At 51.9% G+C, this 27,112-nt stretch overlaps 1 protein-coding gene across 1 annotated transcript in view; it reads right to left on the reverse strand.

Moving 5' to 3' along the window:
• The window catches only part of Xylt1 (xylosyltransferase 1), a 134,245-nt gene that overhangs the window by 5,154 nt on the left and 101,979 nt on the right, over nt 1–27,112 (reverse strand). Inside the window, exons 6-11 of the mRNA XM_090358114.1 lie at nt 19,948–20,028; nt 11,463–11,679; nt 8,807–8,983; nt 8,041–8,312; nt 3,054–3,249; nt 875–1,208 (exon numbers count right to left, since the gene is read on the reverse strand). Coding sequence (XP_090214240.1) covers nt 875–1,208; nt 3,054–3,249; nt 8,041–8,312; nt 8,807–8,983; nt 11,463–11,679; nt 19,948–20,028 — 1,277 coding nt within the window. The remainder of the gene's footprint in view (nt 1–874; nt 1,209–3,053; nt 3,250–8,040; nt 8,313–8,806; nt 8,984–11,462; nt 11,680–19,947; nt 20,029–27,112) is intronic.

A 27,112-nucleotide genomic window follows, 5' to 3' on the forward strand; every position in this document is an offset into this window, starting at 1 on the left:
AAGAGGGGCTTTGCTAGCTGGTTTTTTTTTTTTTTTTTTTGCCTAGGCTGGTCTTGAACTACCATCTTTGTGGTCTCTGCTTCCTGAGTAGCTGGGGTTGCAGGCATGGACTATCAGGACTCCAGGCACACAGGCATGTGCTCCCGGTTTTGTGATGCTGAGGGAGGAGCAGGTGAAGATGGAGCTGGCCCTCTGCAGCATGAGCTGCTCTCTCACAGACCCAACCAACCGACCACGGGTCCAACAGAGCCGTGTGCACTGAACACTACGGGGCGGCTCTAATTCTTGTCCTGGCTCCCTCGGCAATATAGCATAACTGCTATTTGCACACCATTAGCGTGCTGTTAGGAGCCAGCGGAGGTGATTTACATATGGAAGACATTCTGGGTTATGGGCAAAGCTCCGCCACTCCGGAGAATTGAGCCTGGGCAGATGAGGGTGTCTAGAGGAGCCTCTGGGGTCATTTCCCGCAGAAGGCCTTGTGGTGCAAACCGAGGGGGCTGCGTTTGGAGGGATCCTGTCTTGGGAGTCCATCTAGGGCTCTGCACGGACAGCACCAATGGAACCTGCACTGGCTGTGTCTCCTGCCCTGTGCTCTTCTTTGCAGCTGGCCGTCTACACACCCACCTCTGCTTAGGTGGATCGTACGCTCAAAGAGCATATTTCCTATGTTCACCATGATTTTCTAAACACCTTCCATGACTCCCTATCTGGAAGAGCCAAGAAAGGAGACTCAGCGCAGGGCTACTGATTGCTCTGCCGGGGGCAGCCGCATGGCCCGGATGTGAGCACCCTGTCTGCCAAGGCAAAAAACTCTCCCAGGGTCCCGGGTGCCCATCTCCTGATTTTCCTGCAGGCACGTCGAGGTACTCACCCGGCTTGATGGGCTGTCTGTTGGAGAAGGTCAGAGGGGCCACAAGGAATTTGGTCTCGGCCACTGGCACCCAGTGGTGGAGAACCTTCACCGTCCAGACTCCAGGCCTCAGGGGCAGGTTCAGGGGGGGCTTGTAGTGAGTGAACTCGGCCGTGGACTCGATCAGGATGTCATAGGTGGCGGCGATGACATTGATGGGGTCCACCCAGACCACAGTCACGGTCACATTGGGCCCCTTCCCCCACTTCTGCATCCCCACCGGCTCGTCCATGGGCCCCAGGAGCCCTCCGAAGTTGCGGAAAAGCCTCTCCTTGGCATCCCAGTCAGTGCCCACCTGAAATGGGAAAGCAAGTCAGCGAGACGCCTCTGGTGCTGGCCTGGAAAGGCCTTGGATCCCTGCTCGGTGGGCTGCGTCCACCCACTTCACAGGTGAGGAGAATGAGGGGCCAAGCACATGGTGTCATTGCATGGCTGGCCAGCACCCATGTCTTTAACAGGGCACTAAAGCCCTCAGTGGATCCCCAGCACAGAATCTATAGAAGCATGATCTAGTTGGTGGTTTGTGGTGGGTCAGACCCAACCAGTCCACTCAGAGCCTTCGCTGAAAATGCTGGCTTCATGAGAAATTCCCATCCATGCCTGTTTGCCACGTGGATCTATTTGGTGCAGAGCAGGCCCCACAAGTGAGGGGCTCTGGGGATACAGAGGGGTGCACCAGTGGTCTGGGGCCATCTCAATAAACAACCTGACAAGCTGATGATGCACTATGAGGCGGTGAACTCTGAGGAAGAAACTAGCGCAGAGTGTCAGGTGGGTGCTCGTGGTAAAGATCAGTGATGGAGGAAGAGAAGGGGCGCTAGCTGTGGAAACCTAGGGGAGGTGTTCTGGGTAGAGGGCAAGCCTCGTATCTGACAAAGACGCAGGGAGTGTGAGCAGGAAGAGGATCACAGCGGACAAGGCTGGAGGAGAAAGTGGAGGACAACACACATTGTCGGGGCTTCTGGGTCTGGAGGGGGGACTGGCATGATAGGAAGATGCTGGGGAATTTGTTTCCTTAGCCAGGAAAATATACAGTGGATGTCATGGTGAGGTGTGTGTGAGGGAGGGAGGGAGGGAGGGAGGGAGGGAGGGAGAGGGAGAGAGACAGAGACAGAGAGAGACAGAGAGAGAGAGAGAGAGAGAGAGAGAGAGAGAGAGAGAGAGAGAGAGAGAGAGAGAGAGAGAGTGTCCCATGGATTAGTGTGTTGATGCAACTGTGTGCCAGTCCATGCAAGAATCCACTATGGGTCTCCAACCTTCCTGTCCATTCATCCATCCAATCACCTGCCAACTGCCCATCTATCCATTTCTCCAGCTAACCCAATCATCCATCTTCCCTTCTATCTATCCATCCATCCATCCATCCATCCAATCACTTGCCAACTGTATACCTATCCATTCTTCCAGCTGACCCAATCATTCTCCCATTCTCTCATTCATCCATCAGTCCATCCATCCATCCATCCATCCATCCATCCATCCATCCATTCTCTCATCTACCCACCTATCCATTCATCCATCCAATCATTTGTCTTAACTTGGTCCATCTATCCAGTCATCTTCCCATTCTCCCATCCATCCATTCATCACCTACCTGTCCATCTAGCTATCCACTCATCTGTGCACCTATCTCTCCATCCATCATCCATTCTCCTATTCTCCCATTCACCCACTTGTCCATTCATCCATCCTCTCATCCCTCCCTCCCGCCAGCCCATCTACCACTCCTCCTCTCCTGTAGCCAGTGACTGCTCATGTGGAGGCAGCCCTCACACCAGGAAGTGGGATAACAAACATATACCAAGCATTTGTGGCCAAGGAAACCTGGGATCCATCTGGAGCACTTCCCCTTTCTAGCGATTCAGAAAAAAAAATCTAAAATCTCCTAAAGGCCTCCATTTCCCCCAATCTGTAAAATGGTACCAGTGTCACCTTTTCATCAGCCAACTGGTTTTCTACACAGGTTTAGAGGAATCACTGGTTGGGGACCAAAAAAGTAGGCGAAGCTTCCAGTTCATTCTGTCCACTCTCATTGACCCCTGTGACCCCCCCACCCCCAGTGACAGTGCTGGATCTGGGGTCCGTGTTTGGCACAGGGCCTGGCAGGCGTTGGTGACTGTCACAGTGCCCGGCCTCCTACCTCAGAGAACTGGAGCCTCCCGAAGTCACTTGGGGGGCTAGCCACCTTGAAGACTTTCTTTGGCATCACCCACGTCTCCAGTGTCTCTAGCTTGCTCACACCCAGGTTGGTAGCGTGGTGCTTAATCAGGAAGCCCTGGAAGCGGTCAGCCAGGAAGTAGAGGTGGACAGAGGCTGGGTGGCCCATCGGGTAGTACCTGAAAACACAGGAGCTCAAGGGTCAGGACCTGGGCTGGGCCCTGCTCCTCATGCAACCCCCTTCCATACAGAGATTACTTATCGGGCAGGACTGGGATGGCAGAATTTGGGGCCTTGCACTTGCCAGGAAGTATTTTTCTGTTGGGGGCCGAGTAACGCCATGTCTGATAACTTTCTGCTGAGACAAGGCAAGGCGCAAGAGGCAGGGCGCAAGACTTGATGACCATTGGTTACCAATGTGTTATTGTTTATCCCTCTCTGCTGAGACCCACGGTGAGGGTCTATTAGCTGGAGGACTTCCTCAGGAGGGGGGTTTTATTTAGAGAGAGAGACTTTCCTGCCTTGATGAAGCTGCATGGCGGGCGATCCGGTGCCCAGCCTCTTACCAAGTTCTTCTGCAGCATCAGACTGCTGCTGCCCGGTGGATTTCAATAACTATGAGAACTTCGTGTTGAGTTAAAAACACAAACATGCTGACTGCAGGGAAGTGCAATAAAGAAAATAAAATGACTCCTTTCGATGCCTGTTCCCATAAATAACAACGATTCGCAGACGTGCACTGAGTGCTCTGGTGCTTCGTACAGGGGGAGCAGTGACGGTGTGTGAACACTGCCTACCGATGACTTTCCCCGCAGCCTCATTTTCTATGCATACATTTCTATGCATACATTTGCATAAATTACATAGCTGCATTTTGCCTTTGCTCCATAGGACTCCTCAAACCTTTTGTGTGTGTGTGTGTGTGTGTGTGTGTGTGTGTGTGTGTGTATCTTTGTAAAGCCTCCAAAAAGCAAGGTATTCGGCATATCCTACTCATGCCTCTGTCAACTATTGATAATTGTACTCTAAAGCAATGCTGGGTTAAACATCCTTGAGCAACATTATTTTTGGAATATTTTCTGGGTGTGGATGTATTGCTCAGCTGGTAATTCTGGGATCTGAACGTAGAGCCTTGTGTTTGGCTAAGCAGTTGCTCTACCCAATGAGCCATGCCTCCAATCCTGTCTTGCTTTTGCTGTTTCAGGTAGGGTATCATATGCTTTGGTTGGGGCTGGTCTGGTCCACAGCAGGAGGAAGCAAGCAAGCAAGGCCTAGATGCTTGGAGGAGAGTTGGGAGCAGGGAGTGGGGAGAAGAAGAGAAAAAGCCACTTCCCAGGGTGCATGTAAATCACTCAGTACTGAGAGACTGCACTTGGTTCCTTAATAACCACCTTCGCTGTCCTCACACAGCTAAGTGTGGGCTTCCCTCGGCTTCGGAGCTGGAGTCTTCCATCTTTCTGTTCAGTTAGAGTGCCCGGGGGAAGCCGCCTTCCCATGGCGCATCTGTGCACATCATGGCCTGGGTGCGGGGCTATGGGAGGAGACGGGAGTTTCAGAGGGCTGGAGCCATCGAGGCTCACCGATGCTCAGGTGGGAGTGTCGAGTGGAAAACCTGAGGTGTCCAGGTGGCGGGAAGTCACAGCAGGGCTGGGACATGGGGCTTTTGGAGCTGATGGCAGTGCTTCAGATCTGAGCACCGGAAGCGCGGTCCAGTGGCTGAGGAATGTCACCTCCTCTTGCGTTTAACCTTAAGCTTGTGGCTCACAGTTACAGTCATAGAAGAGACGTTGCTCCAGGGCCTCAGGCCCTGTCTTCAGAGGGCTTTGCAACTTTCCTTGCATGGAGGAGGAGGCCATTCCTCTGTCCTCTGAATCCTCTGCAGCAGACCGTGTGGAGACTGACTGCCAGCTCTGAGTGAAGGTTCTAGGAGCCTCCCTCCAGATCCTCTGTTTTCTCACATCCCATTTCTGATTTCTCTGGGAAACGCAGGAGATTTGCTTGCAAGCTTGAAAGTCAACTGACCTCCCGTCTACAAGACTGGAGAGTGGTGTGGCCGGCGCCCCCTGCAGGCAGCCCACAGCACGGCCCCCAACTGAGCTAACTAATGAGAAAGGCTCTACCTTCCACTCCAGACATTTCTGTAGCACATGCGTTACTTCATAATGAGAAAAAGAATCAATAAACATTTTAAAATAAAAGGTTAATGCGATGGATTGGAAATACACATAGGCAGAAAATGCCCAGGGAAAACCAGGTTCTGCTCTTGTCCGCTGCCTCCTCAGGGGGAAGCATTCATTTTGCCTCAGGGAGAAAGGTCTTGATTTATATGCAGCTTGGATTTGTTGATGTATGGTTTTGCACACAGCAAGGTGCGTGGCCCCATCAGAGTGGCGGGGGGTGGGGGAAAGAAGAAGACCTGGCCAAAAGCTTACCGGGCTGAGGGGCCACGATGGCTTGCTTTATTCCAAAACAAGCACCAGGGGAAATTTCCAACAACCCTAAAGAAATTGGGGGTGTCTTTTGGAATTTCCTATCACATCATTCATCTCTTGAGCTCTAGGAAGCCTGGGATTAAAGCCTGTCTTGCGGATGAGCTGCCTGAGCTGTCGATTCTGCTGGGGAGGGCAGGAGAAGATGATGGTCACAGCCACATACCTGGGGGAGGGGCCAGGAGGGTATGTCCTGGGCTACGTTTGGCTGGGGGGAGGTTGTGGGGACTGTCAGAGGGGGACCTTGAAACAGCACTAGAGGGTAAGTGGTGTTTGGATGGTCGTTAGGACGAGGGCAAGCCAGTCTGGGCAGTGACAGGAAGCTATGAATAAAGATGGCGGCCGGTTAGTCTCTCACCCATGAGATCCACTAATGGTGGCTCGGACAGGACTGGCTGCTGAGCATGCAAGACATCATCACAAAGCCAGCTTGAAACCCATCAGGTCTTTTTTGGGGGGAGCGTTTTCTCCTCTAAGTTTCAGTTATCTTGTCCAGGGAAGGTGGTAAACAATGCGCTCATTTCACACATGGAGAAACTGAGGCTACAAATGAGCCTCAGGGGAACTGGTAGAAAGCAGGGGTGAGATCTCAATACAGGCCCCAGGTTTCTAACACACCCTCATCTCCCTCTGACCTAAGCAGGCCTTTGGGGAGGGAGAAGCTCAGCTAGGTAAGGAAGCAGTAAACCTGATGGCCACAGTCCAGCAGAGGATTTGCTGGGCCAGGCAGGGGAGAGATGGGAGTCCTGATCCTGTTTTAGAGTTGTGGGGAAGGTGCCTTTCTTCTCCTCTCCTCTCTAAGAAGAGGGGAGAGGGGAGCAAAAGAGGTCTGTAGCTCAGACCTCCTGCTTTTGTCATTGTGTGGTTAAAAGGAAGCTGGAGGAGGAGAAGGGGTAGAGGGAGAGAGGCAGCAAGAATGACAGAGGCACTTCCTGGAATCTCTTCTACAGAAGTGATCAGGAAAAAGAATTACAACCTCACCCCGCCCGCCAAGTTTGTACAAATATAGGATTCATCAGAGGAATAAAATAATGTCATTTTCAGGGAAATGGATGGAACTAGAACAAATGCATGTTCTTGATATGGGGAAGGTAGATCTCAAATGCACTGGGATGTGACAAATTACATAGGATTATAGAGGCTGACACACAGTGAGACTGAATAGGGAGAGCCTTACGAGAGAATTACGAAGGTGCAATACCCTTGCACTACTTCTTCTTCATAGGTATGTAAAATAACATTCACACTGAAATGAACTCCAAAGACCTGGAAACCAGAGACTCTTTTCTTAATTTGTGTTTTCTTTTTCTGATGAGTCTGTATTCTTTACTTCATAGAGGGTGATTCATATGCCTATCCTTGGGAGGGTGTCGGGAGGGCACAGAATCAGAGGAATAAAGGGGTGAAAAAGTACTAGCAGTGGGGCACACTGGACAGAGATACAACTCGTAGGTGGAGATGGAGGGAGGGAGTGGGGGGAGGAATGAGGGAACAGATGACACTGTATGAAAGGAAATGTACCTATTGCCTGATGCATGTAGATCTAACCCTGTTCTGTATCACCCCATAATAACAATAAAGAAAATGAGTTTTATATAGTTACGGGGGGGGGAGGATTCAACAGAACCTTCCTCATCACAGGAAAGGGTAGGTGAGGCATCTGGAGTTTCCTTGTCATAGGACAGAACAGTATTAAAAAGCGGGGGTGGGGGTGGTACTGAGACCTGTGGGGGAGGCAGAGGATGGAGGAAGAGTGGACATTGGATTCTTGCTGCCATGATGCCAAGATCCAGCATGGAGAAAGGAAGAAAAAGCCAAACCCAAGAGAAAGAGGTGGCTGGCTGCAAATCCCCACCTTCCTCTCCCCTCACTCAAACTCTAGAACATTCTTTTTTTTTTTTAAATATCACCCACTCGTGGGAGGTGAGCTGATTCTAAGGGCTGGCTGAACATCTTAAAATCAGAGCTCTGCCTTTTAATGATTTACTGAGTTATATTTTTAGGTGGGAGAATGACATTATAATTATATAGACGTATATACACATATATATTTTAAAGGACTCCCTATTTTTCGGTGATACCTATTAAAATATTTATGGTTGGAATCGACACCCGTGCCTGGAATTATCTTCAAATTGTTGAGGGAGGAGGCGAGCAGGGGGAGGGGGGCTAACAATGACAGTTGGCGGCTTTGGGGTTGTTGGGGTGACAGGGAGCATAGGGTTCTGCTATTTTCTCTATCTTGGACTTATTTGACATTTCCATCATGAAATGCTATTAAAAAAAAACCAGAACAACCCTGCTTCCCTCCTCCCCCACGCCAGGGTTATTTGCTATTTAAGAACCTGCCAAGCGCATGCTAGGGTGATGGGATGATCGGATGGTGCCAACCAGAAGGGGATGCTGGGTAGCAGAGCCAGCAGGTGGGCCTGTGGGGAGGATCTGGGGGCTGGGGGCGGGCCCGGGGCTCCGGGGACTCACCTGCAGCTGTTCTCCTGAGCATCTGTGCTGGGGTGCAGGGAGGAGGCCGCCCGCCGCAGGCCCAGGCGGGTGAAGGAGTGCAGCAGGCTGAGCGTCACGTCGCTGAGGCTGTGCAGGCCCTCGGGCTCATCGTACACATTCTCCCAGTAGGAGCGGAGGCCGGGGGTGCCTGCCGGGTAGCTCCCGTACAGGTAGTAGTCCAGCTGCCCGATGATCTCCTGGTTCACCACGGCCTCGAACTTGCGGGCAAAGAAGGTGGGCCGGGCTGTCTGCTGTGCTCAGAAAAGGGGAAGGGGACGTCGGCAGGGGCCGGGAGACCCTTTTCCCTGGACCCCGTGGAGAGGGGCATGAGGCTAGCCTGCCTGCATGAGACGTGGGGACCGGACCCCTATTTCTTGCCAGTTTGGTGGCATGAGGGTGGGTGGGGGGAGCTGGAGCTCGGGCCTTCTGCTCCCTAGGCTGGCACTCTACAGAGGCCTCCAGCCCTGCTGAGGCAGGATCTCAGGCCAGCCTGGGAGTATGTCCGAGCAGCCAGCCACCAATTCGGGACTTCCTGTCATAGCTGAGATAACAGGTGCACCACAACAGACAAACAACAAACCACATCTTCGGGTCCACTCACAGTGGTGCCTGCCTGTAATGCCACTGGGTGGGAGACAGAGATCGGGAGAGTCATGAGCCCCAACTCAAATAATCAAGACCCCATCTCACACAGCCAGCCAGGCCATGTGAGGGTGGCCGAGAGGCCGCGGGCCGGCGGGCTCACCTGGAAACGGAGGAAGTCCTGCGGCTTGAAGTCGTTGGGGGAGCAGCCACACCAGTCCACGATGTGCTTGTACTGGCACTTGCAGCCCAGCTTGCGGTTCCAGTTGGTGATGCGCAGGTTGTTGTCCACCATGGTGTCGCAGTGGGGACTGTTCTCCAGCACCGTGTGGAAGAAAGACTGGGGGGGGAGGGCTAGCCTGAGACCTCCCCGGTCTCCCCCAAGAGGGGACGGGGTGATGGGGGGAAAACATGGGGACATTGCCCAGGACAGCTTGGGCCGGGAGGCTCAGACCTCTGACCTATGTGCCGGAGCTCCAGCAGCTGCGAGGGAGGCCAGATGCGTGTGGGGGTGCATCAACTCTGGGGGGCAGAGGGGCGCTCTAGGTCCCTGCCATGCACACAGTGTGACCACTGCTGGGAGAGCAAGGCAGGCTCGCTGTCCGTGGTGCTGAACCGGGGGCGCACAGTGTGACTGCAAGGGGAGGGCAGGCTGACCGCTGTCCATGGTACTGGACGGGTGCCGTGTTTCCTTCCTTAGTCTAGGGCTTGAGGCCAACCTCGGAGAAAGAGGCAGAAAGACAGCAGTGGGGAGACAATGGCTGGAGCCGCTGAGGGTTTTCTGAGACAAAGTGGCAAGGAGAGAGACGGAGGCGTGCCACTTCAGGGCTGTTTTTAGAAGAGGCCAGCCTCCAGGAGAAGACAGCCCCCCTCTGCTCCCAGCTCCCGAGGGCCGCTGGCGGGGACGTTAGTGGGTGCAGCCTCCCCTCACCCGGCCCCCAGAGGTGCGTGGGAGAAGGGAGGGCTGGGCAGGCCACAGAGACCAGGGCGGGGGGACAGGGGATGCAAGCCAAGATGCACAGAGCGCTGGGCCCTGCAGCCTGGACCCAAACAATTGGCCTGCCAAAGGATCTCCTCTAAAGGAAGGGGTGGCCAAGGTGAAGCTCTGCAGCATCGTGTGAGGCCTGTGAGGTAAGGTGACAGGTCCGCTGGCCACAGCCCACAGAGACACATCTTCCCCACCAAGTGGCAGGAAGAGAACCCTGGTACTGCCTGCACCCCTCCTTTCACACAAGGCAGAATCCCCGCCCCCCCCTCAGGCATCACGGGAGATAGGACATCAGAACAGAGAAAGGGTGGATTTTGCTGAAGCAGGATTAAAAGCTGCTGCTCATCACGTGTGCTGTGACCCTCTGGGGATTCCCGGGTGAAAGCCACCATGGGAGCTGCCTGCTCTGGTCTCTGCTCGAGCCAGCTGTGTGCCAATGACTCCAGTCTGTCATCCTAGCTACTCAGGGGGCTGAGATCTGAGGATCATGGTTCAAAGTCAGCTCAGGAAGGAAAGTCTGTGAGACTCTTATCATCAATCGACTACTAAAAAGCCAGAAGTGGCACTGTGGCTCAGGTGGTAGAGCACTAGCCTCGAACACAAAAGCTCAGGGACAGCATCCAGCCCTGGGTCCCCACCAGGTGAAATGGTGGGGGGGGTTCACTCACGAATGTCACAGGCTGTGCTGTGACAGGCTGTGCTGGCCCCACAGAACCAGCACATCATTTCTAGACCACTCTGGGTTGTTTTAGATGGATGCCCATCTGAGGCCATGGTGGGGGGGGGCAGAAAGTTCTCTTGGGCTCCCTGAAACTTTCTGGCACCTCTCCCACAGTACAGGCTGACACCTGAATGGATGACAAGTGAGAAGGCTGTGCGGGATTCTGGCTGGCTGGGTCTGTCAAGGCTTGGGTTTCTGGGGGTGCAACTCGCGCAGCCAACACACCCCAGGGAGGAATGACGGTGAGGAACTCAGAGAAGAAAAGGGCTTGCTGGTGCCGACAGGTGGGCATTACACCGTTGGTGACTGCAGAGGGTCTGTTAGAAGGTCAAGTGGGTCTATCTATCTATCTATCTATCCATCCATCTCAGAAGGGTCAGCAAACAGCTGTGCTCAGTTCCCAGGAGGCATTGCCATCAATGCAGGTGTTAGAGGCTTGCATTAAAAATTGCAGTTCTGAGCTTTGAATGTGAGGCTTTGTGCTTGGGGGCAGGTGCTCTACCACTTGGGTCGTACCTCTGGCACTTTTTGCTTTGGTTACTTTTTTGAGATATACTCTGTCTTTTTCCTGCCACGTTGGCCTGTGATCCCCTATTTATCCTTTTGTTATAATTGGAGTGATGAGTAAGAACCTTTCCTGTTGAGATGGGGGGCTGTCTCTAAAACTTTCAAACCACAATCTGTCTGCTCTCACCTGAGTAACTAGAATTACAGGAATATAAGCCTGTAATTTAAAAAAAATAACCTTTTTTTTTGTTCTTGGAAAGTGGAACCAAAGTCTCTAGCTCTAACAAAATCATTTTTTTTTTAAGAGAAAGAGCCTATAGGGTCTGAATGTCTTGAACAAAAACTGCCTTTTCTGTTTACACAAATGCATTGTGCTGGCAGCGGGTGGTGACACAGCCTGTTGGTGTCATCCAGTTTTGGGGTAGGTGGGAGGGGGCCTGGAGACCTTGCTATGGCAGCCAGAGCCCCATGTAGCCAGTGCAAGGCCAAGGTGTCTTTATCTGGATGTTTCTAGGAGATAAGGCAGGCAGACCTTCAACACGGCTCTCTGTCCAGCATCCGGCCTCTCTGCAGCCTCTCTCAGAGCCCGTCCCTGGGACTCACCTCGGCGGGCAGCAGCGTGTAAGAGTAGAACTCCTTCATCTTGGTCACCAGGTCGTCCGTCGAGAATGTCACATACTCCACGAACTTGCGGTTCAGCAGGAACCAGTCGGAGCCCCCATCTACCGAGATGCCCTCGGGGATTCGCCGGTCCCCCAGGCGCCACATGTGGGCGTCGCACTCCAGGAAGAGCCGGTCCAGGCCTTGCTTCCGGATGAATCTGAGGGAATGAGGTAACCCTGAGCCCAAGGGGCTGCGCCCAGAGCCCCAGTGACACTTCCTGTGCGGGACAGGATCCGTTCAGTCACTGCGAACCCCGGGAGCCACTAGCTCAGGGCCCTGATCATCTGCCATGTCCACAGAGCTTTCTAGACCAAGATTTCTGTGTGTGTGTGTGTGTGTGTGTGTGTGTGTGTGTGTGTGTGTGTGTATGTGTGGTGACTGCTGTGGTTGCCATGGTTGGAGCCTGCTCCCCAATCTCTCTGACAGTGCTCTCGAGTGCTCACCAAAAAATACACTTCAGAGAGACCGTCCCCACCTCAAATATGTATATATGTATACAACACACGTACTTCTGCCTGGTGTTCACAGTAAGCACACACTGCGCGCCTACTGTGTGCCCCACTGCACCAGGTGCTGCTGGCAGGGGTCAAGGACAGCTGAAGATGACCCCTAGTCCCTAGTGGGGGGTTTATGGCCCAGAGGTCTCCCACCCTGGAGTTCCTTCTGTCCTCCTTTGGTCACCCATATGGCTAATCATGGACTCCTGTGGAGGCCCTCACAAGCTGGGTGTCATTGAAAAGTGAGAGGCTCTCTCTGAGCCCCTGTCTCCCTCAGAATGGGTGCAGAGAGGGTCTCCATCTTTATCTGAGTGTGCACAAGGGCCGCACAGACCTGGGAAGCTGCTAAGCGTGCTGGTCAGGGTATGAGGAGGAGTGAGGACTATGGAGAAAGCGTGAATACCGTTCTCAAAGCTTTCCATTCCTTTCATAAACAAATGTTTCTGGCTGAATAACACATCTCCCAGGCCGAATCCTGGCCCAAGGCCTCTGGCCAGAATTCTAGCAGTGGTGGTCCAGAAGTCACTTGGTTATACCCAAGGAGAGGGTCCCATGGGCTGGTGTTATCACATGACACTGCAGACAAAGAAGCCCCGAGTGAGTAGGCTACTTTCCCAGCAACACACAGAGGCTCACACAAGGGCAGAAGGCCTGGGTGCCTGTGTCCTTGGGTTTGTTCTCTTCACATACAAAAGCTAGGCTTGTTAGTACAGCCAAGTTCTTGGCGGGGAGGAACTTAGTGAGGGTACTTTTACTGCATCACAATTTTACCCAGATGGAAACACAAGGGGTCGATAGAGGAAAATAAAATAAAATCCAACCTCAGCTCTGGCTAGTATGTGCACATTTACCACATACAAAACTTTAAATTGCAGATAGCTTGTGTGAAAATGTATGTGAGAACACAGAGAGGGAAGAAGGGAGAAGGAAAGAGAGAGAAAAAGAGAGACAGGGTGAGACAGGTACAGAGACATAGAGACAGAGGAGAATAGAGGTAAGGGGACTCACTGATTCTTCCTGGGACTGGCTCTTGTATTTCATGTTCTATTATATGGGATAATACCGTCATCTTGCAATTTTAATGCGATGTCCCAGGCCATAATATTCAGATGCAATATTTATGCAGTCATCTCCAAAATGAAATATTCATGGCATTGGGAGATTGGCTCTATATTTATTGCATTCCAAACTTGGATATGCTGCAAATATATGCTTTGGTTAATTATGAGTAAATAGACGAGTGATTCCCTGGGTTTCAGAAGCTTCTTGGGTGACAGGGGGCCTACTGAGGACTTTGTTTTCACTTGGGAGAAAGTGGCAGAGGCCCAGAACCTGGGTAAGAACTGGAGGAGAGAGTGCTTGGATTTGGGGTCCCTGGTGACTTGAAAGGGTAAAACTGGAGGGCATGGTAAGTCAGTGAAGACACAGTTGGATGCTCTTTCCCCCGCCCTTGCTGATTGGCTCTCCAGCAGAAAGTACACAGCTCTCTGCCCTAAGGGATGAACACAGCTTTGCAACAATGGTCCAGGTATATGGAAGGGACCAGTGATGCTCTGCTCTCCTTTCACTTTTGGTTGCCATAGTTACCTCGTGCATCCTGGCAACAGGTGGCCCCGCAGCAGAAGAGGTGCAGGGCAGAGCCAGGTACTAATCCTACTCCTGTATGCCCCACAAGCTCCCATGACCCCATCCTGACAAATCCAAGTATAATGGTGACTGCTGTATTGTTGGGGGGATTGCAAGATGTGTTGTAAGTGCTGGTCACTCAACTGATGAGCTGACGAAACCCTCCGTCCCTTCTTCTGTGGCAAGGACCATCCCCTGACACTCCAAGCATCACAGAGCTCCTCTCAAGCTTTACTCTTACCCACCATGCTTTCCATATGTCTATTACTACCTGCTACAGCAGCCCGAGATAAGGGAGACTTCAGTCCACTTGTGTTTGAGGCCTTCTCCCTAGAATGCTGCTTGACACACAAGCAGGTAGGTGCTCAAAAGACATTTACTGAGCAAATCAACAGGGAAGGGTAACGAATGCAGCGCTTGGCAATCGGGATGCCACGGAAATCTGTATCCAGGTAACTAGTTCTCCTAACTCACTTGACGAAGGAACCGAGTCTAGAAGGCTTGCTTGAATCCAGGTCGGGCTGGAGCCAGTGCCAACGCTAGCCAGTGCAATGCTCGCATCTTTACTACTTGTCACTGGACCAGGTGACCAGGGTTCCCTCCTCAGGGGACAGAAAGATCTGAGAGCTTCAATCATTTCAAAACCACAATGGCCAGAGAAGTCACTACTGGTGCTGAAAGGGGTACTCTGGAGACACCTGGGGCACATGTCTCCCGAGTGAGCTGCCTGTAGTCACCCCGCTTTCCTTCCTGGGCTCGCGGAAACGAACGGCTTACTTCCTGAGAGCTTCCAGTGCCACAGCGGGAGCCACGGGGACCAATCCACCAGCTAAGCACCGATGTCATCCACAAGAACAGACCTGTGATTACGTTGAGGCGAGGGGTCCTGGCCTCCCCACAGGGGTGGAGGACCCAGAAGAGAACCCTGAGGGCTCTTGACGAAGGACCTTCGTCATCTCAGACGTCTCGGCACACTCCCATGTGCGGGATTATTCCAGAACTGTCTTACTCCCTTTTGTGTTCAAAGAGGGTCTATCTGCCCTTTCCGTTTTTAGTAATATGTCTGAGCAAGGAGGAATCTTAGCAATTAACTAATACGACAAAATCCACAGACGAGAAACAACAGCAATAAGGCACAGAGAGGGTGAAGGGGCCACCCCCAAGTCCTACGACCCGGAAACACCCCGCCCGCTTCCTGATTACTCCACCCAGATCCTTTCCAAACGGAGCATTTTAGTTAAGAAGTTTAAGTCCGGGAATCAGACCTGCAGACATGCCACGGGGGGAAATCGGCTCCACAGGGGACAGGCTCATGGCTCGGTGACCCAGAGGCCAGGATGGGCTTCTCCTGGCAAGCTGCTGTGTCAGTTATTATCCGGAGGCATCTGCATCTCCTGTGTCACAATCACGCCCGGTGTGAAGGTTTCAATGAGATGGGACAGGGAGAGGACTGGGCCTAGCACCTGCCACGCAGAAAGTGCCTCACAAATATCCAAGATGGATTTGGATTTCCCCTCTTTGTCTCCATGTTGAGAGGCTAGGTGGACGATGGGCAGATCTGGGGCTGCAGAGCCATAGAGCTTCAGTACCTCGGACAGCACCCAAGGCCCAGGAGAGCCCCTCAACAACACCTGCTGGGGTCTGAGCATTTCCTTTCAGCATAAAACCTTCCTGACTCCAGGAAGCCAGGAGCAGACATGGATTCAGCTCCCTGGGTTTGAGCCGGGCTTCCCAAAATGCTTTCTGCTGGCTGTTCTTCAATGCACCTTCCAGAGTCTACAGTCTGTATATTTTCCCATATTTTATATATACTTTTTTTTTTTTTGCCAATCCTGGAGCTTGAACTCAGGGCCTGGGCACTGTCCTTGAGCCACAGCACCACTTCCAGCTTTTTTCTGTGTATGTGGTACTGAGGACTCGAACCTGGGGCTTCCTGCATGCTGGTTAGGCACTCTACCACAAGGCCACACTCTCAGCTTTATATATACTTCTTATTTGTGCTGGGAGTGGGGCCTTGTGCTTTTGTTTGGATTCTCCTTTTTTTTAAACCTACAGCTGGCCCTCTACCACTCAAAGCCACGGCTCCACTTGTGGCGTGTTGCTTGCTAATTGGAGATAAGAGTCTTATGTCCTTTCCTCCCTGGGCTGGCGTCTACCCTCAGTCCTCAGAGCTCAGCTTTCTGGTAGCTAGGATTACAGGTGTGAGCCACCAGCGCCCAGCTCCAGATATTCTTAACATCCGTACTTCAGGCTTCCCGTAGCACTGGTAGGGACACTCACCCTGCACACACTTCCTTTCCTCTCAGTCAACTTTAGACCAGACCTTGCCTTTTAAGTTCAGCTCTGATCTGAAGCAGAGCATCCAGAATGACAGGCACTGGTTGTCCGAGTCCTAGTTGGGTGGGTCCATGTGAGACCTGCATCTAACTTCCACGTTGTACCATTGATCTGTGACCCCTCAGGAATCTCACCCAGCACTGGTGGGCCCCCGAGGTCACCTCGGGAGGTGCTGGTTCTGAGGAGCGGGGGAGGGAGGGCCCTGCTCACTCCCACATAGCACAGCTCTGGCTCAGGCTGGCAGGACTCAGCTCTTTTATCTGGATAGACCAGAACAGAATACTTCAGAGCTTCTCTGTGCATTTGTAGGAGCCACAGGGTGATGAAAGGACACAGGGTGGAATGGCCAGGTTCAATGGAAATTCTGTCCTGCACCACCCAAACCAGTTCCAAATCTCAGCCTCCCATAGCCCTCTCAGAAGCTGGCGCCTGCCAGGTGCATTCTAGAAGGGTTCCAGCTCCATGACTTCCTGTGGGCAGTGAAAAGACTCTGCCCTTTGTTCCCAGAATGCTGTGATACTCAGTCCTGCAGTCCCATGTCCCCGTCGGGATCTTCTAAAGATAAAACACAGGCTCTGCTCTTACAACTGGACTGCACTATGATCCAGTGCGACATACTGGATCCCTGCAGGTCCCGAGACCACTTCTGGAATATACTGGCCTCCTCCCCAGGACAGCTGCCTCGGCTGGCCCTGCTGAGATTGTCTGGGAAGATGACAGCTGGGCTCTGATCTCACTCTATGTATCAGTGACTTTGTTTTTGCATGAGAGCATGAGAGACAATGAACACCATTCCCCCCCCCCCACCACCCTTGTTTAATTACAAGAACAGCCAGGACCAGTTGGGCAGCTATGAAAATGGCAGTTGCCTCTGCCATTTCCCCAAAGTGGGAGCTGGAAGTTCAGACAGGCTGCCAAAGGCCGGACACGAGACAGAAGGTGAGAGGCCCCTCGACACCTGTCTGCCTACCCATCCCCCTGTTCCATCTCTGGAGCTCTCCACTTCTCTCTTCCCTCTTTTCTTTCTTTTCAGTGGTACTGGGGTTTGGATGCAGGGCCTCCCACTTGCTAGCTAGGCATCTACCACTGGAGCCCCCTTTTCCTTTTGCTTGTTTGTTTTCAGACAGGATTGTGCTTTCTCCTGGTTGAGACTCCGAATGCAACCCCTTGCCGCCACTTCCCAAGAAGCTGAGATTACAGGTGTGCATTGCTACAGCCAGCCCTAACTCCCTTGATTTTTCAAAGGGAGAAAATGAAGCTCAGGGAAGCACAGTGGCTGCCTCAACATTTCCCACAGCGTGTGACATAAGCAGGACCAACAACCAGAGGAACCTCATCATGCAGCCTTTGTGGAACTGCCCTGACACCTGTCTCCTGGCTGTGGGAGCTGAGCTGAGGGGATTCATCTCTGTCTCAGCTCCCCTTCCTGTACAATGAGATAACTATTGAATTGACAACTATCACTACCTGGAGCTGAAATAAAAATAAAGACCAAAACAATACAGAACCAAACAGCTATCAGAGTCTGGACCTGATCATGCTCTTTGAGCTGCTTGATCCAGCCATTCCTGAAGTCAGAAGGAATGTTTTCATTACCCTATCCTTTACCCATAAGCTAGTTGGTGCTGGGTTTCTGTCATTTCCACCTGTCTCTAGCACACCACTGGGGACAGAGCTAAACTGGGGAAAGGAGAGGGAGGGGAGGGGGCTGGGGGTCACCTGCATCATCTATTATAGGAGGTCCCAACTAGCAACAGCAACAAGAGATTGGGAGATGAAGCCACCTTCGTTCATCTCACCATTGCATTAATACTAAAAAACACTGTCCAGAACTCATGGAAAAGAGAGAAGTCCTTTGGGGCCTTGCGAGCTTGTGCACGAATGTGGATTATTCCACTGGGGCAGCTTTGGGATTTGGTGTTGGTGGGGGCAGATGTGAGCAGCGTTATTGGCCACAGAGGCACATGGTTACACAGGATGAAGTTGTCAGGGTTTTGGTGGCTCACACTGTCACGCTTGCTACCCAGGAGACTGAGAGCTGAGGACAGTGATTCAAAGCCCACCCAGCTCCCCCCCAAAAAAAATATCTACCAGAAAACTGGAAGTGGAGCTGAGCCTCAGAGTGATAAAGAGCTAGTACTGAGCAAAAGAGCCCAGGAACAGTGCCCAGGCCCCAAGTTCAAGTCCCATGACTGACAAAACAGGCAAAATCACCACCACCACAGCAAACCAGGACATAGTCATGGCCCAGCCACCACTCTAGCCTGTACACCATCTATTTCTAACTGTCCCAGAATAATCTGTGTGCCGACCACGACAACACCAATCATCACCACGCACAGTTACCTTGCCCGGTGCATTTGGGGTGGTCTATCACAGAATCCTGCTGCAGGCCCCGCGAGCTCAGGCCTCTGGACATTCCCACTCTTTGGGGAAGGAACATCAAAGAGGTTGAGTGACCTGCCTAGCACCACACAGCCAGGCTACAATACGTCAGAATTCCCTACCACATTAACCGGGTCTCAGTGGAGTGCTTGGCTCTGCTGCCATGCCCAGGCAGTGCGTTCTGCCTCCACCCAAACCACACGGCCGGGGCAAAGGTGGTTCTTGAGTTTGTAGACTTGGAGTGAGCTCTTTTCCCATGATGTAACTTGTCTGCACCAATAGCCAATCGCACTCTATTTAGTGGGGGAGGGAGGGCAATCCTAATATTAGGGTCACTCTGTGCAATTCCCCCTGTGTGGACTCATGACTTGACCCGCTCCTGATCATTGGTTTTGGGGAGGCGAAAGACCTGGCTTCACATTCTAGCTTTAACTGGCTGGGCATTGCTCGAGAGCAGTGGTTTGGGTCCTGAATCTGCCCTTCCTTTCCTGAGGGTGAGGTGAGCCAGGCTGGTCTGGGAAGTGGGAAAGCCGGCACAGGGGGGTGGGCGCTGGAAGGAAGATCTGCACCCCTCAGTGGCTATGATCCTTATTTCCCTATCTCCCCCCCCCCCAGCTCCACCAACCTGAGTGTGCCAGGATCCCTGAGGTGCTGATTTCCATGAAAGCACCTCAGAGCTGGACGCTTATCGTCAACGAGGCAAAGGCAGCCCACAAGCAAGACGGGGATGGGTCACACTCCACAGAATGAAATCAAAGCTTTGCAAAAGCTTTGGGGCCCGGGACTCGTTGCATGCTTTCTGTCTCTCCCTCGGGCAAAGCGAATCATGAGGCGAGGCCGAAACCAGGAATGCCTCCACCAACAATGGCAGAGAAGGAGATTGCCAGTTGTACTGCCCAGGCTGGAGGGAGAGGCAGGGGTCAAGGTGAGCTGGAGAAGAGGCCCATGAAAGATTTGCTGAGACTCTGTAAGCCCTTTGGCTTTCTCCAGAAGAGCTGGAAACCCGAGTCAGCCCCGGGCATTGCCATCTTTAAAAGGGGCTGGATTAAAACAACACGAAAGAAAACAGGAGAGGGCCCAATGCAATCTGTTGACCAGCTACCAGGGTGAGTGAGCACTCCCAGACATCGCCTACAGGGGGCGCTCGAGTCATCACCCAGGTCTGGCCCAGAGGTTCCAGTGGTGGCTAATCTCTGGGTGCCTCTGATCTGTGCTGACACTTTGTGTGTATAGGGGGGAGAGGGGAGGATGAGGATCATTTTGTGCTGGCAGGAGATTCTTTTCCACTAGGAAGTAAACTCCATGAGAGAGGCCCGAACTGGTTGCTGTTGACCAACAGAACAGTGCCTGACCCACCATGGGCCCTGGGTGAATGTTGTCTGACTAAACGATCTGGGGATATCACCATCAGTCTTCCCACCAATGAAAGAGGATTTAATCATGGTTTTTTACCTCTGAGCTCAGCTGACTAGGCTAGAAGGAAGCTTCCCCCAACCACCTGTGCCCATCCCCACCCAAAAGACGGCTTAGATCTTCCAGCTCTGTTCTACACAGGGGACTGGGAACGATGAGTTTGTTACCTTGCGTTGTCCCGGCCGTGCGATTTCAGGAAATTCATGTCTCGGTATCGTGAAAGAAATGCCACCAGCTGGTCATTCGTCCTGTAGGGAACAAACACAGAAGGTCAGGGCCCTTCTCATCCCTGGCCTACAGAAAGAGCTACATTCATGTCTGCAGAATGAATGAGTGTATGAATGAATGAATGAGTAAACACATGCATGAGTCCAGGTGACTCCTTAATTGAGCTCCTCGGTGGCATCTGAGCAGGGGACCCTGAGGGATCCTGAGTGTGTGGTCTCCCGTGGATGAGGCACTGGATAAGAGTGGCGTCGCTCTGGCGCATGATTAATCCCAAATTTATGGCCATCGGTCGGTGCGATCACTGGTGCAGTCTCAGCTAATGAATGTGTGCGTACAGCTGTGACAGTATTTTAAAAGTGTGTCGCCCGGGTCTCCATCTGCCAGCAATGTGGTCGCCTTCCCTTTTGGTTGAATAAACACACACAGGAAAAGGGAACGGGCGTGGCAGAGCCTCCCTGGCTTCACATGGCTGGAAGGGGTGAATGGCGGCAGGTAGAGGCTGCACTGGGCAGGGAAAGGAGGCGAGGCTTTTGAAAGGTAGGGTGGGGCCCACATCAAGAAAAAAAATTACCTGGGCTCCCCAGGCAGAAAGATGGGGAACTCTGCCTGGCTACACATGGGGAGGCTGGGGGGGGCAGCCTTCCTGGATTCGTTGCCTGCTGGCTATTACCACAGTGGAAACATGCCCAGCACATAGTAGGTCTGTTGTGATAGCTGTTGGGTGGATAGTAGGGTGGGCTTTACAGGGCACAGTCAGTGCCTGGTATGCCCATATCCCTGTCCTCCTGTCAGTCCTCTCTGCTCTGAGCCACCCGTGTGTCCCCTGCAAGACAAATCCACATGTTTATCCAACCTAGCCCACCTCACTGCCTGGGTGCTGCCACCACCCGTGGGGCCCCGTGGGGACGTTTCTGGAGCTGGGCACATGGGAGGGATCCAGGCCCCGTTCCTTCCCCAGCGGTGGAGGGGCTGCTCGGGCCCCGTGTCCCCGCAGCCCCTCGCCACACTGACAGTTCATTATTGTCGTCTTGATGAATGCAGGACAAGCTGGCCTCTGAATGGGCTCCTAGCTGCAGGGATAATACAGAGGCCTCCGGGGCCCGGGTGGGCGGCCTCGGTGGGCTCCTGGGCCCCCTTTGCAGAGCCACGGGCCTCCCAGGGTCAGTCTTGGCAGGGACTCGGCTCACAACCCCAGACATCGTCTTTCAGGGCTGGGAGCGGGGGCCATTTTCACATTAACCGCTTGGCCGAGCCCTCATCTGATGGGCATGAATGGGCATTTAGCGAATTTACTCAGCGATGATTCCACATGAAGTCGTTTCAAAAGGTGACATGTTGAGGGGGGAGAGGAAGGGCAGGGGCTTGTGGATAAAGCCTCCTTTCACAACACAGGCCTGTGCGCTGGCCTGGGGGGTCCCACAGGATTGGCTGGACGGGTGGGATGAGGGCACCCCGCCCCCAGCTCTTCCTGGGAGCTCTGGGGGCCCCCTCATTCCCCCTGAGTGCAAAGCGCCTGCTCAGAATGCTAACGTCCACCTCCCAAAGGGGTGGAATTTGCTTGGGGCCCAGGTTTTCCTCTTGGGGCTGTTGGAGGCCTGGCTGTCAATAATTGCTCACATAATATTTAGTTTTGTCCAGATAATGAACAACGTATGATCTGTTGACATTATTTTTACCCCATTCCAGCCTTGCTTGCTTCTGCGCTCTCTCTCTCGCGCGCGCGCTCGCTCACTCTCTCTCTCTCTCTCTCTCTCTCTCTCTCTCTCTCTCTCTCACACACACACACACACATATACTCCCCTCTCAATCAAACCATTTGCCAAGTATCTCCCTTTTCCCCCATCAATGCATCTATTTCCTTTCCTCTGAGGACATGATTATAGTTCCGTGTTCTGATTCGGACCACATCCTCTAACTAGAGCAATGGAAAAGCCTTCCTGGAATAAAATAATACTAGATATACACAGAAATAAACTTGACTGGTTATCCATATGGGGGATTCTGGGTTAAAAGTGCCTAAATAAATGAACAACAACAAAAAAAAGGTAATCAGCTCAGAAAAGAGCAGTCTTGGTGTCCTAGTAGATTCTTGTTCAGTTTTCTTGTGTTTGTCATCTGCAGAGATGCTTTGAGATGTGAGATTCTCTTTCCATCCTACAAATGGAGGGGCAGAGATGCAAAGGCAGCCCCAAGAGAACATGCCACCAACCTGGCTCCCTGTATCACATCCCATACCTTCATGGCCTCCACACGGGACAGAAAGTGAGCAGGGACACAGCAGGTGCAATGATGTGTCCCCTACCCACAGCCTGGTCTACAGCCCAGCAGCCTCACCCCAAAACTGATTGAGTTAAAGCTCAGGTGACTGTGGAGCCTTTGCCACCTGAAAAGCTTGGTTCTACAGCAAGGGAGAGTCCCCATGCTAATTCTTTTCTTTCTGTCCTCCCCTGCTCCTCAGATTCCTCTGCAGAGCCCTGCTGTAGATCAAGGTTCTCCCATCTCTGTGTCACCGCCACCCCATTTTGCCCTTGGGGCTCCACAGAAGAAAATTGTAGAGAGTTTGTCTTTTTTCTGTGACTGGCCTATTTCACTTAGAGAAGCATCCTCAGGCTTCGTCCACATTGGGATTGCATGCAAGAAGTCCTCTTCTTTTCAAGGCTGACTAATACTCCATACTCCAACCTGATATACCATGTTTATCTTCTTGTTTTGTTTTCCTGTTATGTGTAACTACAGCAGCCATGACTCTTCTGCACAACTTCAAACCAACTATATAGATATATACTACTATACAAATAAATATGTGTGTATATGTGTTTGCATATATATATATACATATTAGAGAGAGAGCGCCTGATTTCTAATAGAATCTCAAGATTCCACGTAGAGTCTAAGAGGATCTCATTTCTTTAATGAATGGATGTGTGGATAAACAAATTACTCTGTTGGCCAAACATAACCAAGACTCAAGACAGAACCATCAAACTCTTGTCCCTCTGGTACAATGAATCTTTTTGGTGCTCAAATAGAAAGCCTTGGGCAATAGGATGGGAATGTGTGCAGGCAAGATGGCGGCACCCCCGGATGGAACACATCAACTCTTGCCTTTCATACAGAAACCTGCATCCTTATCTGGGTGAGTCAGGAGAGCATCTTTAACCCACGTGACCACTCCTGAGAAGCCTGGGAGAACTTTGTCTCTCTCTGCTTGGCTGGTGGATGTGTGGCGTTGCTCTTGGCCTCAAGAAAGCCTGAGAGCCGTGCCACCTAAAATAGAGCTCTGAAGACCAGAGCAGCTGGTGAGAGGAAAGCAAAGTGTATTTCTGCAAAAGCCAGCCCATGTTCTGTCAGCTTGAGAAATAACAGGGCTGGGGATATGTTGATTTTGTTACTAGATGCAAACAACACTGTTAACAGCATAATTATGGGCATGTTTTCTCCAGTCCCCTTGTGAGGCCACGGCCTGAGCAGGTGACTCTCCCAGACTGCCCATTATCTGGGTGGAGCTTTCAATGGATGCTTTCATCCCAGGGCCTTGGGGTCTTAGGGAAAGAGGCATGCATCTCTGCACATCAAGAGACAAAAGTGGTTGGTTGCTGAAAGAGCAGAGATGCTCACCAGACCCCAAATGCAACTTCCCATGAGGCACCTAGGCTAATGGTCTTCCTATCTTGTGTTTACTTCACTTACTTTATTTGTTTTGATGTGAGATTTCTTCTCCCTGCCCCCTGCACCAGTAGTTTTCAGCCTTTTACCCTGTGTCACCAATACATGTGTGAATTAATATTATGTGATCACGAAGTGAAGTCCCGAGTTTCTGAGAATTGCTCAGAACCATAATGAGGGTCTCACATGGGTAGGATGCAGAATTGAGAGAGGGATGCACAGGAAAGAGATGTAGGGGTACAGTTAGGATATGTAAGGCCTGGGTGGAGGGGTGAGGCAGAGACTGACAGAGCACTTGAAGGCTCCTGTCAGGGAGGAGGAGGAAGAGAAGGAGGAGGAGGAGGAGGAGGAGGAGGAGGAGGAGGAGGAGGATCCTATCCAGATAAATTGTGTTTCTTAAAGCTATTGCTGTCTACCAACAGGTATACCAGTTGTCCATTCTTTCCAAGGGCTCTTATGTTCTTTGGAGTTTTTATCTTTAGAAAGAACAAGAGATATCACACACCCAGTAGGATGACAATAACAAATGAACACAAAAGTCGGTGATTACATGGAGGAATCTGAACTCATTGACTGCTGTGGGGGAGGCATTGTAAAATGATGCAACCACAGTGGCAGAACAGAATGGAGGTTCCTCTAAACAAACAAAAACCAAAATAGAATTAGCATATAGCAATTCTACTTCTAGACGTTTATCTTGAGGACTCCAGGCAGGGTCTTAAAGAGATCTCTGCTCAGCATATATCTATATCTATATCCTAAAACACCTATAAGGTAGAAGCTGCCAATGAGTCCACTGATGGATGAATACACAAAATACAGTCCATCCACTTTAAGAAGGAATTAAATTCTAACACATGCTACTCCATAGGTGACCCTTGGCAGACCCTCTGCTGAGTGCTAGGAGCCAGTCACAAATGACTATTTATGTAAATCACATACAGGAGTCCAATTCATAGAGGTGGTATGATGACGGCCATCAGGAATGGAGGGAGGAAGGAGCAGCAAGGTATTCAAGGAGTAACTTCAGTTTGCAAGGTGAAAAGACTACTGAAGCTGGGTGGATCCGATGCCTGCACATGAGTGTGAAAATACTCCATACCACTAAAGCCGTACACTTAAAAATGGTGACAATGGTACAGTTGGTGACACAGGAGTTTGACCACAATTCAAAATCAAGGGCAGGAAATAGAGAGGGTCTCTCAAACATTCTCTGGTACATTCATTTGCCTCATTCTGTTTCTAATCTTCAGGCTAGCTTATTATAACTAGTGCTCTTCTATGGCTCCAGCTATAGGCCACTGGGTAGCTGTGTTCCCTGTTCGGTCTCCAGCTGAAACGCTCTGTGGATCTCTGAATGGGGCAGTCTGTCCAGGTGTGAGGTTCCTGGTCCCCAAACAGAAGGCGCTGCCTGGCTCCGTGTGACTGGAGGACTAAGTGGCTGCTTGGATTCTAGGAGCTCATTATCTCTGCCAGTGTATATGCACTGCCAGGAGGTTTGGAGAACTGTGGTCCTGTGAGCCTGGTTCTGGGCTAGACAGTTGGACAGAGGCTTCTACCTCTTAACTGGCCACCTGGCCAGAAATATCTTCATAAATGGCTTCCCTTAAGGCCTCCTGCTCACAGGGCAGGCCATGCCCCTCAGGTGATGGACAGCAAGGTACTGCTGGGCCTGTCCACCTGGCTTGCTCCCTGCAGGTTCTTTGCCGTCCACAGCTCTTCAGACCTGTTGGGGGTCCCTGGATCACCTTCCTGAGGACCCCCCTCCCCCCCACATTTCCACCTACTGCTAAGAACTCTGCCATGAGATGCTGTGGTCTGCATCTCCAGGACGCTTCCCTGGCCCTGTGGGAACTCACAGTGCCCTCCACCCCTGCCCCAAGGCTGTGAGATTCATTGATCTTTCATCTTCTCCTCAGGAACAATGTGTTCACTCCCCATGGCATTTTTATTAATGTCTTCCCATGCCCTCCTTTTTGAGGTAGTATCTTGTATGCAGCCCCAGACTGGCCTCAAACTTATGATCTTCCTGTCTCGGCCAGCATAACAGGTATGCACCAATGTGCCTGGCTTCTCTTCTTCCTATTAATCACCACGGCCATCACACAGACAATCCTTACCATGTGTTCACCAACCCCTGGCACACAACTCATGCAACACTCCAAGTATTCACACGAGATGCTGCTGCTGCTACTACCTCCATTTTCACAGACATGGAGCCCGAGGCTCAAGGAGGATGAAGTAATTTGCCCAAGTTCACTTTCACACAACTAGTGAATGAAGGAGCTGGGTTTGAGCTGCAGGTGGTTGGACCTTAACCATTGTGATGAGACTTGGAACCTCTCTCTCAATGGCCTGTCCCTGGCTCCAAAGGCTGACCTGACCCCTGTGGCTGGAACCAGTTGCTGGAGAGCTGGCGGACCCAGGGCAGCTTCTTAGGAAACACAAGCTGAGCAGTGGAAATTCTCCAGGTGAGAGAACCGTCTCCAAAGACACACGTCTATGGATCTTCCCCAGTGTCCTTGTCTAGCTGGCCTGAGTGCTTGCCTTCCCAGGCAGCTCCAAGCCCTTGGGCTTGGATGGCAAAAGGTCCACAGTGAGCTGACCTCTTCAGCTCTGAGCTCCCACCCGGTCCCACTGGCACCTCAAAGCAGTTAAAGCAACTTCTGTGTCTACAAGGGGGTTCCCCACTAGGCCAGCCTTTGTAAACATAGGTCCCCAAGAGGCAGGAGAATCTGAACCTGGGCTCCAGCATACATTTGCTTCTGTGCTGACCCCACGCACACAGTGTGAACCTGGGGCAGAGCCGTGGGCACTCTGTTCTCGACTCTCCTCTTACTGTCTAGACACAGGGCCGGAGAAGGATGGGCATTGTCTTTCAAAGACCATGAAGCACTACCATCAAATACACTGGGCATCTTCCTTCCCACCCAACGCTGGCTGAGTACTAAGTGCCATGTTCTACCTCTAGGTGCTATGTTCGACTTGCCTCTCCCAGCATACAATCTTACAGAGGAAAAAATAATGGAGATGTACAAAAATGGAGAAAACTTATGCCAATTCCCATGGCCAAGGAGACACAGGCAGAGCCGAATCCAGGCCATCTGTGCTCGGGTTCTAGGCTGGTGAGCAGAAAGCCAGTGAGTGTTCATACCCAAGGGAGGGGGATCTGACCCCAGTTAGGGCAGGGAGCCCCAGGAGAGGCAGTGGGCGTCTCAGAGACTCAGTTTTGACAGCATGGTTGAGAATGCTTCCTTGGGGGCCCCTTTGAGAAGATTCCTAAGAGTGTTCATTTCCTGGGATGGAGAAGTCGTGGTTTTGGGAAGCTGCAGATGGAGCAGCAGATGGGGAATGAAAACCTATCAGAGTTGCCCACGATGGAGACCATTCATCTGCAACATTCATATGCTTCTGTGTGGGCCCACTTCATGGCGGCAA

Source organism: Megascapheus bottae, chromosome 25 (assembly GCF_031878675.1).
Source record: "Megascapheus bottae isolate mThoBot1 chromosome 25, mThoBot2.hap1, whole genome shotgun sequence".
NCBI classification, from domain to species: Eukaryota; Metazoa; Chordata; class Mammalia; order Rodentia; family Geomyidae; genus Megascapheus; species Megascapheus bottae.